General features: G+C 47.3%; 1 protein-coding gene across 1 annotated transcript in view; it reads left to right on the top strand.

Moving 5' to 3' along the window:
• Positions 1-12,735, top strand: part of MUL1 (mitochondrial E3 ubiquitin protein ligase 1) — a 33,492-nt gene extending 20,757 nt beyond the window's left edge. The window contains exons 2-5 of the mRNA XM_060015489.1: positions 5,354-5,760; positions 8,926-9,013; positions 9,425-9,545; positions 10,825-12,735. Coding sequence (XP_059871472.1) covers positions 5,641-5,760; positions 8,926-9,013; positions 9,425-9,545; positions 10,825-11,554 — 1,059 coding nt within the window. The 5' untranslated portion in view covers positions 5,354-5,640 and the 3' untranslated portion in view covers positions 11,555-12,735. The remainder of the gene's footprint in view (positions 1-5,353; positions 5,761-8,925; positions 9,014-9,424; positions 9,546-10,824) is intronic.
• The last annotated feature ends 5,538 nt before the right edge of the window (positions 12,736-18,273 follow it).

The raw sequence follows: 18,273 nt of genomic DNA, 5'->3' as shown, positions 1-18,273 counted from the left end.
ACTGGACAGACTGATCACTAGAAGTGAAATTGAATTTGTAATTTTAATAACTCCCAGCAAACAAAAGTCCAGGACCAGATGGCTTCACAGGGGAATTCTACCAAACATATAAAGAACTAACATCTATCCTTTTTAAACTATTCCAAAAAACTGAAGAGAAGGGAACACTCTCAAATTCATTCTACAAGGCCACAATCACCCTGATACCAAAACCAGACAAAGACACCACCAAAAAAGAAAATTACAGGCCAATAACTTTGATGAATATAGATGCAGAAATCCTCAACAGAATCTTAGCAAAACAAATCCCACAATACTTAAAAAGGGTCATACACCATGATCAAGCTGGATTTATTCTAGGGTCACAAGGATGGTTCAACATTCGCAAATCAATCAATGTGATACACCACATTAACAAAAGGAAGGATAAAAATCACATGATCATCTCAATAGATGCAGAAAAAGCATCTGACAAAATTCAACGTTCATTCATGATAAAAACTCTCATCAAAGTGGGTACAGAGGGAACATATCTCAACATAATAAAAGCCATTTATGACAAATGCACAGCAATGCAATACTCAATGGGGAAAAGCTGAAAGCTTTCCTGCTAAATTCAGGAACAAGACAAGGATGCCTACTCTTGCCACTTCTATTTAACACAGTATTGGAAGTCCTAGCCACAGCAATCAGAGAAGAAAAAGAAATTAAAGGTATCCAAACTGGAGGGGAAGAGGTAAAACTGTCACTATTTGCAGATGACATGATACTTTATATAGATAAGTCTAAAGCCTTCACCCAAAAGCTATTAGAACTAATAAATGAAGCAAGGTTCAGGATACAAGATTAACATACAGAAATATGTTTCATTTCTACACACTAATAAATAATGAAAATCAGAAGGAGAAAGTAAAAAAAAAATTCTGTTTAAAATCACATGGAAAAGAATAAAATACCTAGGAATAAACTTAACAGAGGAGGTGAAAGACCTACACTCTGGAAACTATGAAACACTGATGAAGGAAATTGAAGATGATACAAAGACATGGAAAGATATTTGTGCTCTTGGATTGAAAGAATTAATATTGTTAAAATGGTCATACTACTCGAAACAATCTATAGATTTAATGCAATCCCTATCAAAATACCCATGACATTTTTCACAGAACACATAATCCTAAAATTCATATAGAACCACAAAAGACCCCAAATGCCAAAGCAATCTTTAGAAAAAAAAAACAAAGTTGGAGTTATAGCCCTTACAGGCTTCAGACTATACTACAAAGCTACAGTAATCAAAACAGTGTGGCACTGGCACAAAAACAGACACATAGACCATTGGAACAGAATACAGAGCCCAGAAATAAACCCATGCACCTATGGTCAATTAATCCACAACAAAGGAGGCAAGAATATACAATGAAGAATAGATGGTCTCTTTAACAAATGGGAAAACTGGACAGCCAAATATAAAACAATTACATTAGAACATTCCCCAATACCATATACAAAAATAAACTCAAAATGGTTTAAAGACCTAAATAAGAACAAGAACCATAAAACCCTTAGAAGAGAACAAAGGCAGAACACTCTATGACATAAATTGTGGCAATATTTTCTTGGATCAGTCTCCTAAGGCAACAGAAATAAAAGCAAAAATTAACAGATGGGACCTAATTAAACTTAAAAGCTTTTGCACAACAAAGAAAATCACTGACAAAACGAAAAGACAAACTATGGAATAGGAAAAAATATTTTCAGATGATGTGACTGACAAGGGGCTAATACCCAAAATATACAAACAGCTCATACAACAATATCAAAAAAACAAATAACCCAATCAAAAAAATGAGTAGAAGACCTGCATAGGCATTTTTCTGAAGAAGACATACAGATGGCTAACAGGCACAGGAAAAGATGCTTAACATCACTAATTATTAGAGAAATGCAACTCAAAACAACAATGAGATATCACCTCACACCTGTCAGAATGACTATCATTAAAAAGTCTACAAATAACAAATGTTGGAGAGGGTATGGAGAAAAGGGAACTCTTGTACACTGTTGGTGGGAATGTAAACTGGTGCAGCCACTGTGGAAAACAATACGGAAATTCTTCAGAAAACTAAAAATAAACCTACCATATGATCCAGCAATTCCACTCCTGGGTATATATCCAGAAAAACAAAAACACTAATTTGAAAAGATACATGCACCTCAGTGTTCATAGCAGCACTATTTACAATGGCCAAGACATGGAAGCAACCCAAGTGCCTATCAACAGACAATTGGATTAAGAAGCTGGGAGATATATATATATGAATATTATGCAGCCATAAAAAAGAATTAATACTGCCATTTGCAGCAAGGTGGATGGACCTAGAGAATATTACTCTTAGTGAAATAAGTCAGAGAAAGAAAAATACTGTATGATATCATTTGTATGTGGAATCTAAAAAATAATACAAATTAATGTACATACAAAACAGAAACAGACTCACAGACGTACAAAATAAACTTGTGGTTACCAAAGGGGAGAGGGAAGTCGGGAGGGACAAAATAGGGGTATGTGATTAACTGATACAAACCACTATGTATGAAATAGAAAAGCAACAAGGATATACTGTAAGCACAGGGAATTATAACCATTATCTTGCAATGGATACACTTAATCCCTAGCAATCCCTTGCAATAACCTATAATGGAGTAAAATCTGCAAAAATACTGAATCACTATACTGTACACCTGAAACTAACATAATATTGTAAATCAACCACACTTCAATTATTAAAAAAAAGAAACAATGTTTCATTTAAGAATGACTTTTTAAAAATGAGCTCCCAAGGAACCCCCTGGAGAATATAACAAAAGTTCCCAAATAGTCAGAAACCTGGAAACAAGGACCCCTAGCAGTGGAGACTCTCCATTGGTTTTCAATTTTACAGTCTTTTTTTGTGTGTGCGCTTTTCTTTGCTGTGACCTAAGAATACAAGAATTTCAAAGATTGGGATTGACATATGTACACTAATATGTATAAAATGGATAACTAATAAGAACCTGCTGTATATAAAAAAAAGAATTTCGATGATTAAAAAACAAACAAACAGGTTAGATCATGCCCTGCGGGTTCTCAAACAGCTTTACTAGATCCTATCCTCAAAATGATGAAGTTAAAATGTTTGGTTTGGCAATTAGCGACCTACAGGATGTGGTCCCAACTTCCTTTTCAATTACTTGCTCCATGCTCTCTGTCATATGCCCTTGGCTCAGACTGTATCAGCCAACTCTTGATAGCTTTGCACTTTGCTCATCTTGTTCCCTCTCCATGAAGTCTTTCCCACTCCCATCCTGTCACTCTACCCACCATTCTGTTTACAGAACTCAAATTCCTTCCCTCATGAGGAGAGTAAGCTGCATCCCTCTACCGGAGGCCTTTGTTGCCCTAATTCCATTGGACCTGGGATAATAGATAACTCTGCCTGGGTCTGTTTCTCTACAGACCCTAAACAGCCAAGGGGCAGAGCCTGGCTGTATACGGTTGTGTCTCCTAGTGTCCAGCCCAGAGCCTTGGATGCAGGAGGTCGTTGGTTATGGAGTGACTGGTGTGTTCATCTTCCTCTTTTTAAAATTCAAGTTTTATTAATTTGAAACATGCCATGCATTCACATTAAAAAAGTACAAAAGAGTGAAGAGTCACTCTGTTCTCTAGCCACCTAATTCCTTCTTATGGAAACAACCAATATTATATTCTCCTTCCTTTCTGGAATCAATGAGATCACACTCAAACAGTTTACAGTTTGCTATTTCACTTTTCTATGCTCATATACACATGTATTAAAATTTTGTTTAACCAACTGACTATTGAAAACATTTAGTTTGTTTTCATTCTGTTGTTATTAAAAACAATGCTGCAGGGGCTCCCCTGGTGGCACAGTGGTTGAGAGTCCGCCTGCCGATGCAGGGGACACGGGTTCGTGCCCCGGTCTGGGAATATCCCACATGCAGCGGAGCGGCTAGGCCCCTGAGCCATGGCCGCTGAGCCTGCGCGTCCAGAGCCTGTGCTCCGCAAGGGAGAGGCCACAAGAGTGAGAGGCCCGCGTACCACAAAAAAAACAAAACCAAAAAACCCCACAAAAAACAATGCTGCAATTTATACTGTATATTTGTTATGTTCACATGTGTGAGTATTTACACAGGAAGAATTTCTAGAGTGGAAATGTTCAGTCAGTGGGTGTGGGCACTTTTAATCTTGATCAGCATTGCCTAATGGTTCTCCATAAAGAATAGGAGTCTCTGTCCCCACACCTTTGCCAACACAATGTGTTATCAAACTTTTGACAAATTTTATTAAAAAAAAACAAAGTTAGATCTTATTGTAAGTGTGTGTGTGTGTGTGTGTGTGTGTGTGTGTGTAACAAATTCATGATCATCCCTTGGGTTGAAAATCATCAAAGGCATGTGGCGGTGTTGACAATCTGGAGATTCTAACCCTATGTTCATAGAGTGTAATTCTTCTTTGACTCCTAGCATAATTAAGGAATGGGGTAGGAAAACGTCATGGATAGCCAGCTGCTTTAATAAAGAGATTTTACTTTTTTAGAGCAATTTACAGCTTCTAGACGCATTTTACATACATTGATTTTGGCCATTGGGTACATTCCTGTATTTTCAATTTAAAGCAGAACCTGGACACAGCTGAATGAACACATGCTTTGCAGGTTGATGTTTTGGATAAAATTTTGAAGTATCTCTTGATTATTTTATGAAGGAGATCAGAAAACAGTTTGAAATCTGCTCTATAGATGTGTTGTGAGGATTAAGTGGTATGATGTTCGTAAAACTTTTTGTCACAGTGCCTGACGCATAATAGGCACTCAAGAGCTGCCTCCCTCCCTCCCTGTTTTTTGGCTGCGCTGCGGCGCGGCATGCGGGACCAGAGATTGAACCCATGCCCCTTGCAATGGAAGCGAGGCGTCTTAACTGGACCGCCAGGGAAGTCCCTGTAGCTGTAATTATTAGTTAATAAAATATGTTGTTATATGTTTTGACGGCAGATTAAGGAGTTGTCAATACCTTGGTGATATAACCTGCCTTCTTGGAGGTAATAAGCTCTGTTGTCTGGTAAATTCCTCTCCAGCACTCATTAGCAGTGTGACTTGGAGCACACCCCCTAACCTCTCTGGCCTCAGTTTTGTCACCTGTAAAAAGGAAGAATAAAAGCCAAGACTCAAGGTTTGCCCTGAAGCTTAAATGTGTAATACTCACAAGTGCTTACTAAACATTAATTCTCTTCTTTCCTCCCAATCCAATGGCGGATCATCAAACGACCCATCAAACAACGCGATAACCCCAGGAAACCTGAAGGACTGAGACCGTGGCGACGCCGGCGATACAGTTGTAGCCGACGCACCAAGTGTCGAAAGGGTCACGGAGCGCCTTCCGGTCTGCTCTGCCCTGCCCCACTTCCAGTTCCAGGTCTTGCGTCATCGCTGGGCGACTGGTTGCGCGTTTCCGGGAGAGACAGTGCTGGGGGTGCGATTCCGGGTGAAGGGAGGTGGCGCGAGGCGGAGGGCGGGGGTCGCGCGTCGTGGGGCCTGACCTCGGCGGCGTCCCAGTCCGCGCCCAGGGCTCGGCGCAGCCATGGAGAGCGGAGGGCGGCCCTCGCTGGGCCAGTTCATCCTCCTGGGCACCAGCTCTGTCGTCACCGCTGTCCTGTACTCTTTGTACCGGCAGAAGGCCCAGGTCGCCCAAGAGCTCAAGGTCAGTGCTGGCGCCCGTCTGACCTCAGCCGGTCATCCTGCCCGGGGTAATGGTGAGCCCCCGATTCGCCGTGGGCCGTTCCACCCTCGGAAAAGATCCAAGAGAAGGAAACAGGTTCTGAGAGGGTGTCGCCCGGCCGGTAGACGGAGGAACTAGGATCAGAACTCCGGTCTTGTGATAACTGCTTTACCGCCCCCTTTCTCCTAAGTCCCTGTCATTCAGAATGAATCTTGACTTAATTATTTTATTCGACAAATATTTATTGAACACCTGCTATGCGCCAGGCGCTGAGGGTATCGCGTGGGTGGAACAGACAGAAGCCCCTGACCTCATAGAGATTCCATTCTAGTCCAACCAGACAGACAATAAACAAGTCAATCAGATGGCGTGACACATGGGGATAAATACTACAGAGTAATGCAAGGAAGAGAGGAAATGGAGTGCTGGAGAAAGGGTGACATTTAAATAAAGTGACACTTAAATAGGGTGACATTTGAGCAGAGCCCAGGAAGACTTGAGGGGGGCAGTGCAGGTGCCTGGGGAAGAGTAATTCAGACAGAGGGAACTGCAAATACAGAAGCCCTAGATTTACCCACTACATAACCACTCAGCTCCTTGCTTCTAAAAGACTTCCTTTTTATATTAATAGCCCTTTAGAAAATGCCACTCCGTTTCCTGAGCTGCACTTTGCAACTTACACAACACGTTTCCATCTTGGTTTTAGTTTCTCTTCACAGTAATTTCTTGGGGTAGTTAAAATGACCTCCGGATTGCAGATCAAGAAATCGAGACTCCGAGGAAAGGTCTATACAGCTAGTCAGCTTGGAACTTAAACTTAGGTCTTTTGATTCCAAGTATAGGATTTTTTCTTGTTGACCACATTGCTCAGTTGTGAATGTGTGAGCAGCTCATGAGAGATGGACCTCATTAGGTCAGAGACAGGATCTTATTTACTCTTCTTTCCTTCTAGGTTCTAATCCAGTGCTTAACAAAGAGTAGGTGCTCAGTAAATATTTGTGGATTTGTTTGAGCTGCAATTTCGTAATACAACAGTTAGGGCTTAATTTGACATTTATTTGAAAGACGGATTCCTAGACCTAACTTCATTATCATCAGATTGTTTACATTAAGAGCTTAGAAACAAATGTGCGAACTCCCTGCCATGAAGGGAGTTTTGGAATCTGCCTGGAATGCACCTAGTTACCAAGGAATTGAATTTGTGGTGTGAATGACATCCTGGTGAGATGCCTTCTTGTTTGCTTAATTAAATAAGTCACTCCTGAAGTGATTGGCTGTGATTGTAACTGATACCTTACTTTCTGACTCCGAATCAGAAATCACATTGGTATCAAGTTGGCGGGAGGTGGGATCCTCCGAAGCAGTGACCCACCTTTGGGTGACCTTAAAAGCTTTGCTGATTAGTTCCTAAATGAGGATGAAAGAAATAGCCCCTTCTTGGAAAAACAGTTGGGACTTCTCATATTTTAGGTTCTATTTTCTTGATCAGATTATAAAACTTACAGAGTAGGGCTTCTGTCTTATCCTTTTGCATCTCTCATGGTGATGGGAATGCATATTTATCACATGCCTACTATGTGCCAGCCCCTGGTCTGGATTCTTTCACACTTAAGTTTCATTTAATCCACATGAAAATCCTGTGAGATTGTTTCCCCCACCTCTTACAGATTTTGAAACTGAGACTCAGATAAATTAAGTTGCCCAAAGTCACAGTAGAAGCATTGAAGCTTGATTCAAGCCCAGGTCTTTCTGACTGAATTCCCCCTCCCTTTTTAAAAAAATTTAACCAACTATCCTATGGTGGATACTTTACTAGCTGTGTGACTTTGGGCAAATTACTTCACTTCTCTGAGCCTCAGTTTCCTTATCTGTAATTGGGGATAAAAATGTCTGCCGTATAGGGATGGTATGAGCATTAAATGGGGTTATGCATTTAAAGTGCTTAGAGTGCCTGGAATGTAGTATATCTAAGTGCTTATTTATTTGCTAATTTATTCATCAAATATGTATTTAGTGCCTGCTATGTGTCAGGCACTGTCTCGGCACTAGGGGGACAGCAGTGAACAAGACTAACAAGGTCCTAGCCCTCCTAAGTTCAATAGTCCAGTGGAGGGAGAGACAGATAATAAAGGAGTAAATAAACTGAGGGTTAGTTGTTGTTATTGCCATTGTTTTTGTTATCTTCCCAGTGTACATGGTTAATAAGCTTTTATTGACCTTGCTCCTGTTTTTTACTGCGTAGCAGCAGCTTAAACTTAGAGTGACCTTAGTATGTATCCAGTACCTCCTCACCTCTTTAGAGGTTACTCATCTGGCGTCCGTAAGATTTGTTGATGGAAATACCTGAAAGCAGGAACTGTCCTTCATTCATCCCTGAATCCCTAGCGCCCAGCACAGTGCCTGGCTCAGGAAATGTTCAGTGGTTTTATTAATTTTATCTTACTTTTGACGCAGCAGTAACAGGCTTGGTTGGTTCCCAAGCACGGCAGGTTGGAAACTGAATTGGAAGGGATGGAGAACTGGGGATTGTGAGAGGAGGGTAGCAGCAGAGGTAACTGTGCTTGCCTGATTATGAGGGAAGAGAGGCAAACTGAAAAGTAGAAGCATAGTGTTTGGCACCAGTTCTCGAAGCCTTGCGCTGTAATGCAAAGGCAGCCCTTTATTATAATGTCTCATGCAGAGCATGAACTGACAAGGGCCCGGTGATAATTATACCTACCATGGCCCGAGCCCCGACCATGTACTGGTCACTACTTGAGGTGCTTTTACGCATAAGCCCTTTGGCTGCATGGTTCTGTGTTGTCAGGAAGAGATCAAATTACATTCAGATCTATGGGATGCAAATTGATTAGTATCTTTTATATTTTTGTCTTAAAAAGTTAAAATGAAAAGGAGTGAATGTTTGGTTAACTGGAGGAAGAGTGTAAGTGGCACCCCCATTCTGCAGATGGCAGAGATGAGGCGCTGCCCCAAGCCTGTTTATATGGTTCTGGGACACAGCTTCGGAATCAGATTCTCCGTAGTCTCCTTCCTGCCTGATGTCCTTAGTCTCTCAACGTGAAAAACGTAAATAGTCTTTTTTTCTTTTTTCACTTGTTTGAGCATATCAGTGTTCAGCAGTCAGTTCAATGTGTTGTTTCCATTTAGGGAGCTAAAAGAATCCACTTGGGTGAAGACTTAAAGAGTATTCTTTCAGAAGCTCCAGGAAAATGTGTGCCTTACGCTGTTATTGAAGGTATGTTTATTTATTGGTAAAATGAAGAATAACTCCCTCTTCTGAAAGTTTGGTAAAGATCTTCTTGGCTGACATTGAGGGCCTTTTGTAGCCTTGGGGCAGTGGTTCAGAACTTGGACTTTGGGGTCAGAAAGACCTGTGTTACTGCTGTGTGATCTTGGCGAAATTATGCAACCTTTTCAAACCATCATCGCTCCATCTCTAAAATAAACGTTACAGGGTTGCTGTAAAACTGAAATGATGTGATCCGTGTAAACTGCTTAGCAGAGTGCCCCAAAGCATAACTTATGGTGATGATGTTTTCATCATGTTGATTAATTAAACTCACTCAAACGAAAGACAAAATTTAAATTACTTTAAAGGAAAGGGCGGAACAGTTCTTCAGAAATAAAATAATTTGTTTCCATTCAGGAGCCGTTCGGTCTGTTAAAGAAACGCTTAACAGCCAGTTTGTAGAAAATTGCAAGGGGGTGATCCAGCGGCTGACGCTTCAGGAGCACAAGATGGTGTGGAACCGGACAACTCGCCTCTGGTGCGTAGCCTTGCTCCACGGGCCCAAACCACACAGCTGGTCGGTTCAGGTGTCGGTGTCCTGGCCCTGTTACCATGTCTTCAAGCTTCTCCCGAGACAGGGCGGAGACCGGTCTCTCAGTGCTGCTTATATTCTTGTGTGTGGTCTGAGCACCTCTTCCACTGCCGTCACCTAGGTGTCCTGTCCAAATGCATATTCCTGGGCTCCGTTCCAGACCTACTGAGCCAGAATTTCCAGGATAGGGGACCTGGAGTCTGTGGATATGCACACTAAGGTTTGAGAAACACTGATTTATGGCATGGGTTAATGATTTCAGTACCTGTTAAGATAATTTCATGCTATTACATGGAGTTCCATTTTTCCAGCTGATCGTAGGAGGGTTTTGTTTTGGATTTCTATTTTATTTTAATTTTTATTGTGGTAAGAATACTTAACCTGAGATCTTCCCTTTTAACCAAATTTTAAGTACAACAGTACAGTCCTGTTAACTCCAGGCACAAGGTTGTACAGGGAATTTTGAACTTACTCATCTTGTAGAAGTGAAACTTTACACCCGGTGAACAGCAACTCCCATTTTCTTTTTCCCTTAGCCCCTGGCAACCAGTGTTTTACTGTTTCTATGAGTTTGGCTACTTCAGATACCTCATGTAAATGGAATCGTGCAGTACCTGTCCTTCCTTCCGTCTGCCTCAGTTTGCTTTGCTTGATGTCCTCCAGGTTCATGCATATTGTCACATGGGGCAGGATTTCCTTTTTTTTTTTTAATTTTTATTTTTATAAAGGCTGAATAGTATTCCCTTGTTATGTATATACCACATTTTCTTTATTCATCTGTCGACTGACATTTAGGTTGTTTCCGTTTCTTGGCTGTTGTGAATAACCTTGCAGTGAACACGGGAGCACAGATGCCTCTTCTAGCTCCTGATTTTAGTTCTTTTAGATATGTCCTCTGAAGTGGGATTGCTGGGTTGTATGGTAGTTCTATTTTTAACTTTTTTGAGGCATTTATTTAAGATTAAAAAAAATCAGTCTGTCTTACAGGGGCAAAGGGAAATAAAGATTAGAGGTGATCTGTGACAATATTTGTTGCCCACTGAGATCGCCTGAGAACCTAAAAATCGAGCTTCCCTCTTCTGAGGCTCTGGACAATTGTGATTTCTGTTGTACTCTTCCACTCGCTTCAGACTTCAAACTGTCCTCCTGGCATCGAGGTGCTCTGCACCCCTGCCCGGGTGCGAGGTATCTGCCATCCTTTGTTTTATCTTGAGTTCTCTTGTAGGAACGACTGTTCCAAGATCATTCACCAGAGGACCAACGTGGTGCCCTTTGACCTGGTGCCCCATGAGGATGGCATGGATGTGGCCGTGCGGGTGCTGAAGCCCCTGGACTCGCTGGATCTGGGCCTGGAGACGGTGTACGAGAAGTTCCACCCCTCTGTCCAGTCCTTCACGGACGTCATCGGCCACTACATCAGTGGGGAGCAGCCCAAGGGCGTCCAGGAGACCGAGGAGATGCTGAAGGTGGGGGCCGCCCTCACAGGGGTGGGCGAGCTGGTCCTGGACAGCAGCTCCATCCGTCTGCAGCCCCCCAAGCAGGGCATGCAGTACTACCTGAGCAGCCAGGACTTCGACAGCCTGCTGCAGAGGCAGGAGTCCAGCGTCAGGCTCTGGAAGGTCCTGACGCTGGTGTTCGGCTTTGCCACGTGCGCTACTCTCTTCTTCATCCTCCGGAAGCAGTATGTGCAGCGTCGAGAGCGACTGCGCCTCCAGCAGATGGAGGAGGCGTTCCGGGAGCACGAGGCCCAGCTGCTGAGCCGAGCCAACCCCGAGGACCGGGAGAGTCTGAAGAACGCCTGCGTCATGTGCCTGAGCAACTTCCGGTCTTGCGTCTTCCTGGAGTGCGGGCACGTGTGTTCCTGTGCCGAGTGCTACCAGGCCTTGCCGGAGCCCAAGAGGTGCCCCATCTGCAGGCAGGCGATCACCCGGGTGATTCCCTTGTACAACAGCTAATGGTCTCGCGGCCCCACAGTGAGACCCCCCGCCCCACTTCAGGGCTGTTTATCTCCAGGCCTTTAGAAGATCAGTGGTGGGCGGCTGTCATCTCACAGCCCCAGCAGCAGAGGGCGGCCTTTCCAACGTGCAGGGGACCTTTTCCGGCACTGAGCACAGAGTCACAGCTGCACCCTGGGGCAGGCGCCGTGGCGCCGCGTCCCTTCCCTGGAGGCCCTGAGTGTGCGTGGCTGAGGACAGCTCACCGCTCAAGTGCCAAAGTCAGTGGCCTCCAGCTTTTCTGTTCTGGTGTCTTCTCGTCCTTTCTGGTGAGGTGTCGGTCCCTGTGGACTTGAGCCTTGAATGACTCGGCCAGAGGGGGGGCAAAGTTGCCTTGCGGAGCCGCTTCTGAAGAGACTGCGCAGTCTCCTTCCCCCTTGCTTACAGCCCGGAAAAAAGTTGTCAGGCTGGACGTGTCACTCGAGATCCTTTCCCTCACGTGCTGGCCTCCTACACGTGCGCACACGTGTGTCAGGACAAAAGGAAGTGAAATCCTGCATCTGCCCCCTGCCTGACAGGGCGGGACTCTGGTCAGAGAATGGAGAGAGGTCATTTGCGGGGGCACTTGGACCGGTGCCCATTCAGTGATCCCTGTGGCAGTGAGGATGGGGCCGCTTAGCTGCAGCCCTGCTGGGGCCACTACGGACCTAATGAGAGGGCCACCGGAGCACGCGTCCGCCCTGGCTTGGAACTCCCGAGGCCTGAGCGGGCTGAGGGCTCTGGTTTTCCCAGAGGAAGCAGTAAGGGCACTGCTGCCCCAGCCTCGGGCTTTCCCAGCTCCTCTCCAAGGCAGCCCCCACGGAAGAGAAGCAGCCGGCATCCTGAGCGCAGAGCCTCTCCCGGCCCCCCCGGCCCACCCCTGGAAAGTTCACATCCCGTGGGTGTAATCACACCGTCCTTCTCACAGGCCTGCTCACCCCTCAGCTGTCCCGCTCGAGTTTGTGAGTGTGGAGAAGTGGGGAAGCCTCTCTCACCACCTCTGAGTGTCCAAGGCCACGTGCACGGCGCTTTCCTCTCTCCCTTCCGTGGCTTTGAATATCCATGCCCGATCCTCCGTTGTGCGGGGGAGATGGGGGTGCTCTCAGGGGGCTGACGCCGGTTCTCTGCGCGTCCAGCATGGACGGCACAAATAAAAGACGTTATAGCCACGTGTCAGCCTCTTGCTTGGAACGAGAGTTCAGCGGCTAGGCTGAAGCTGCCCCGGGGTGGCCTTGAATCCTGTTATGGTGGAATGAGCTGGGGACCTGGAGGCCTCTGTGCGTCCTTCCTTGGCTGCAAGGTGGTGCAGCTTGGTGATGCTGAGGCGTGGGGGATGCTGGGGGGTCTCCGGTCAGCCTGAGAGAGGGCCACCCCGGAGACGTGCCCGCAGGTCACGCCTGGCCTCGCTGAGAGTCGTCTTTGAAGACATCTGTGCTGACGTCCTGAACACAGGCAGTGGGATTTCACCTGCTGGGAGAATGGGACGGGTGTTGGGGACAGCAGGGAGGACACTACCATATGTACCGGATGCTCTTTCAGACTTTAATTTCATTGTAAGTCGATGCTCATAAGACCCTGCAGTCTCTCATGGCATCTCATCCTACAGATGAGGAAGCAAGGTCCGAGGGGGGATGTTCACTGGCTCAAGGACACACAGCAAGTAAGGGTGGGGGTGGGGGTGGGGTCCACATTTAAACTCCCAGCTGCTTCAGACCCCTGACCCTCCTCACGGCGGTGGGGCTAACGGGTCCCTCAGTGCTCACGGGAACGCCCCACAAGGTGCTGGTGCCCCACGTCAGTGGACGAGGCCACACTGGAGGAGGAGGCGGACGTGCGAACCCACTTGCCCATAGTGAGTCCTGTCCAGGGAGGCGGTAAGACCCTGGCTTTACACATAGGTGGCAGGGAGCGGGCAGGGAGAGGGGGGACTGATGGGGCTGACCTCTGAGCATGTCAAAGTGTCTGCCGTTTTCCTGTGTCCTTTCAGCAGACACTTTGAAAAAGGGTCCAGGTTTTAGAGGATGAATGAGCTGCCTGTGTGTGGGGACGTGGCGGGCTTGTGTACTAATCTGTCAGAGTTCAGCCCTTGGCATTAGATTCCATGAGTAGATCTGATCATGTGATGGAAAAGCAGCAAAGGCAGCCTGCCCTTACCCCGGTGTGACTCAAATCCTGGGCAGACCAATTCTGTGTGGAGTGTTCCTCCAAGTGGAGTTGAGTTACCCATCGTGGGAGACAGGAGCAGCACACTGTCTCTGCCTCAGGAAGTGGCAGCTGGTTGGGAACACGAACACACACGTACCCGGATTCCGGATCTGAGGTCCACACTCGGTCCTAGCCTGGCTGGACTGAGACTGCCCCATGCTCTCCATCACGCGTGCCAGTTCCCACCTTCCATTTAAGGAACCTCATCACCAGCAGGGTTGAAGCGGCTTAAACCGATCCGTGGGACTGAGGCTGGGGGTGGGAGGTGACTTGGAGACAAGGAACTGACCGTGGGGTTGTTGTGAATTTTGACTCAACCCTTATGCTCAGCCTCTAATCGTAGGCAGACAGCATTAGGCAGGGATCTCTTGAGTAATTGCTCCTGGTGTTTTGAAATTCTGTGCGAGGCACTTGATAAGCATGAATGCTTGCAGTCCTGCAAAGTGGGTATTGTTCCCCCTGTTTTACAAGTGAGAACGGCGAGGTCCAGCAGGGTTACGTTTTGCCTACAGCCATGCATAGTCATGAGCCTGGCAATGTTAGACTCTCCAGGTATCAAGTATGTTTCTAAGATTTAGGGCGAACCAGCAGGGGAGGCTATATCACCCCTTTTTACAGCTTATGTGATTTGCTCAAGGCTATCAAGGTCTGACTATAAAGCCCTTTGCCTTTAGTCACATTGAAGCTGAGAGGCTAAGAGGGGAAATTGTTCAAGCAACAACTGAAGCCAGTCAGCACCTTGACAGTCATGAGTCACATCCCCTGGTTCTGTAGACCGCAGGCTGAGGCTTATCCTGGTGGAGCAGAAGCCAGGAGGCAGCTCTCTGGAATCCTAAGTCATTCAGAACGGTGATGGGAAATTCAAACAGCAAACAACGTGACAAACCAGGCCAATCTCTGACACCCTTTGCAGCCCTGGTCCTAGGCTGGGTGTGGACAGATCTGCTGGGGATGGTCCCGCAGGGCCTCGCGAACGCTCAGAGGCAGCGGCTGTCAGGTTGGTACCCTTGCCGGGCATTTGTTCACCTCAGAGCCATTGGCTAACTGTGTGCTCCGTGCCTGGGGTGCAGAAACAAATGATGCAGTCCCTGCCCTCGCTCAGAATTTTTTTTTTTTTTTTTCGCGGTACGCGGGCCTCTCACTGCTGCGGCCTCTCCCGTTGCGGAGCACAGGCTCCGGAAGCGCAGGCTCAGCGGCCATGGCTCAGGGGCCCAGCCGCTCCGCGGCACGTGGGATCTTCCCGGACCGGGGCACGAACCCGTGTCCCCTGCATCGGCAGGTGGACTCTCAACCACTGGGCCACCAGGGAAGCCCTGAGAATTGTCTTTTACTGTGTCCTTATTGTTTGAAAACGACTAAGCCCCACGGGTCGGATGGGTGCCTCTCGGCTGTTGGAGTGTTTGTGGTTCACAGAATGTCGCAGCTGGGATGGCCTTTGAGATTAGCCTGGTTAGAGCAGATTCCCTGACCATTCAAAATAAAGCAACCAAGGGCAGGATATCCTTGCCGAAGGGGAGCCAAACAGAGAACACCTACCCCACAGAGCCTAGAATGATCTATTTAAAACACCAATGTGACCACGTCCCTCTTCTGCTTGAAGTCCTTCCCCTGGCTCCCTGTCACCTCCAGGGTCCAGCCCTGGTTCCTGCAAGGCGTATGAAGGCATGTGACCCAGCCCTTGGCCACCTCTCCAAGCCTCTCCACATCTGTCTCTCTCACACTTGTGGCTCAAGCCACACCGAGCCGATGAGCTTCCTTAAACACGTTGCTGTTCCTGCCTCCTAGCCTTTGCTATTGCCGAGTCCTGCCCCTGGCATTCTGGTCCTTTCTTGACCTTGCTAACATCTCCTCACCCTTCAAAACTCAGCTTTAGGTGTCCTCTTCAGAAAACCCTTCCCTGACTTTCCCCACGCAGGCGGGGTTAGGTGCCCCTTCCCTGAGATTCCATAATTCAGTCCTGTTCCTGCTCTGAACCCATGTCTTGGGCAGGAACTGTATCTTATTTCTGCTCCAGCACAATTTTTTTAGGTCATCACTCTATACTCGTTAGAGCTAACATTAGGGCTTGCTCTTTGCTAGGTACCGGCGAAAGACTGGACGCGATCAATGTCATTTAATCCTCACTGTGAGCTATGTGTTTGTATTATTCTTACTTTAAGGAAAAAGAAGTCAAGGCCCAGAGAGGTCAAGTTGCTCGAGCACCCAAGAAAGACAGGATTTAAGTCCAGGCAGTCTGACTCCGGAGCCCGAGCCCTTAACCACTGAAAGTACATGGGATGAATGAGAAAACCAACGAATGAGATAGTGGATGTGGGGCCAGCAATCCTGGGAGGCTGCCTGTGGGAATTGGTTTTTGGACCGGAGATGAGGGACATGGCTTGGTTGTAAGGAACAAGGGAAGGGCCTCTCTGAGGGCCCAGATCCAAGATGGATTGTGTAAGAGAAACATCACGTCCAATGACCTGCCCAGAGCTTTGAGGGCTCTACACAGGAAAGTCAGGACAACGTCACTGCGTGGTGGTAAATGGTCCGGACTGGGAGCCCAGAGGCTGCCTTTCTCTCGGGTCCTGGCTCTGTTGCTGTGTGATCTTAATGGAGTGATGTAACCACTCTAGGCTTCACTTCTGTTTGTGAAAGGAGCAGATTGGATTAGACGCTCCCCAAGGCTCCACTCAGCTCTGCCATTTTGCATGTCTGTGACACAGCGAGTGGATGAGGAAGGAGGGAGAGCAGTTTCGAAGCCCTGAGATGAAGACCCTCTTCAGGCGAGCTGCCTGCCGCAGACTCAGAGCCACGTTCCCGGAAAGCCCGGGAGATCAGCACATTTTCTCTCTAATTAGATAGTGTTAACTTATCAATTTTGAATGAGCTAAGTTTCCATGTACGATGTCCTGAATCGCTCCCCGGGGTGCTCATTAGTCATTTCTCTTGCAGCTGCTGCCTTATTGTTCTTCAGATGCCAGCCGAGGGACCTGGCATTTCCCTTCCCCGAGAATGGGGCACGTGAGGCCAAGCCAGGGACACTGGCACTGGTCAGAGGGGCTGCCCAGGCCTGGGGGAGGGCCCTCAGCTCTCGACCTTTACCCTGTGTCCCTGCCAGAGCCACTGCCTCACATTAGGTGCCTCAAATCCAGATTCCTCTAGGATTGGGCTGTGACCCTGGAGGGCCACAGCTGAACTCAACAAGCACTTATTAAGCACCTAGTGCACCAGGCACCTTGGGTCTTGAAACCTGAATGGTCTCTAGGCTGGGGAGAGCGGGGTACGTATGAAGTCATACTAATATTAACGTCCAAATTGCCATAACTTCAGCCTCCCCCTTCCATGGTCTTCCCTGGTGTTTAAGGTGCTTCACAGGATGGGGCTTCATTCATGCTTGCAGTAAGTTGGCTCACAGTCTGCATTTCTTCCTGCCCTTCCCCACCCCAGGGCTTGTGATGGGAGCCCGCTCATGCTGCAATCTCTACCACGACCTCCAGGTGGCGCTGTACTCCTATGGTTGAGGCCGCTGGAGGCCTTGCGGGAGAAACTGAGGTGGCGCTTCCAAGGGCGGGTGCAATTTTCTCTCTCCTGAGGCGTGGGGCACAGGCCTGAGAGAAGAGCCTGAAAAGGACCCTGGGCTGCTGATCCCAGGTCCCGCGCACAGGCTGGGAAGGGGAGAAGCAGGAACGTTCTCTCTGGTTCCTTCCTTTCTCTGCCCAACACACCAGGAAGCCAGGTGCAGATGTGAAAATTCTGAGAAACCCAGAAAACTCAGGGGAAAAGAATCCTGCATTTCTCTCCCTATAATTTTCCAGGCATTCACATCTTTAAATATACTAACCATGATTTCTTTCAACAAAAAATGAGACATGCATAATGCATCGCATGTTCTTAAAATACCCAGATGACTTCACACTGGTAAAGGAGGCTTAAAAAAATTGTACGGCATAGATTTTGATTTTCTCCCCAGAAGCTTTCTCTTAGTGGAGAAATCCTGCTTCTCCCAGCCCGGCCCGCTTCCCTTGCTGTCCTCTCCTCTGCCCTGTTTTGCCTTCCTCCCTCCCTCCTATGTGTCAAGTTTCTCTGTCCCCTTCTCGGCAAGGAAAGAGAACCGGGAACTGCTTTGCTTGGCAGTTCTGCCTCTCATCTGCCGCTGTTTGCCTCTTGCCTTTGAGTGTGCGAAAGTTTCTTCCTCTGCGTGTGGATCTGTCTTCCTCTCTGAGGCTGTTTTAGCTTCTCTCCTTCTGTTGGATGCTGTCTGTGAGTCTGTCTCTCCTCACATCTGTCTCCCCTGCACCTGGCTCCTACCCTCCCAGACGGCTCTCTCCTCCTTCCGGATCCCCTGCTCAGCCCAGCTGCTGGCGGGGCAGGGCGCGGAGGGCCTCTGTGCCCTGCGGTGGCCGCTCCCCCAGCTTCTACCCTTCCTACTACATAGGAAGTTCCTCTTCTAGGAAGAGAAAGCCCTTCTCTCGGCCTCCGCAGGCCCTGGAGGGCTTTGGGCAGTGGGACTCACT

The sequence above is a fragment of the Delphinus delphis genome, chromosome 1 (genome assembly GCF_949987515.2).
Source record: "Delphinus delphis chromosome 1, mDelDel1.2, whole genome shotgun sequence".
Classification (NCBI taxonomy): domain Eukaryota; kingdom Metazoa; phylum Chordata; class Mammalia; order Artiodactyla; family Delphinidae; genus Delphinus; species Delphinus delphis.
The sequence above is the reverse complement of the archived record's forward strand: the minus strand, read 5'-3'. Positions and strand labels throughout refer to the sequence as shown.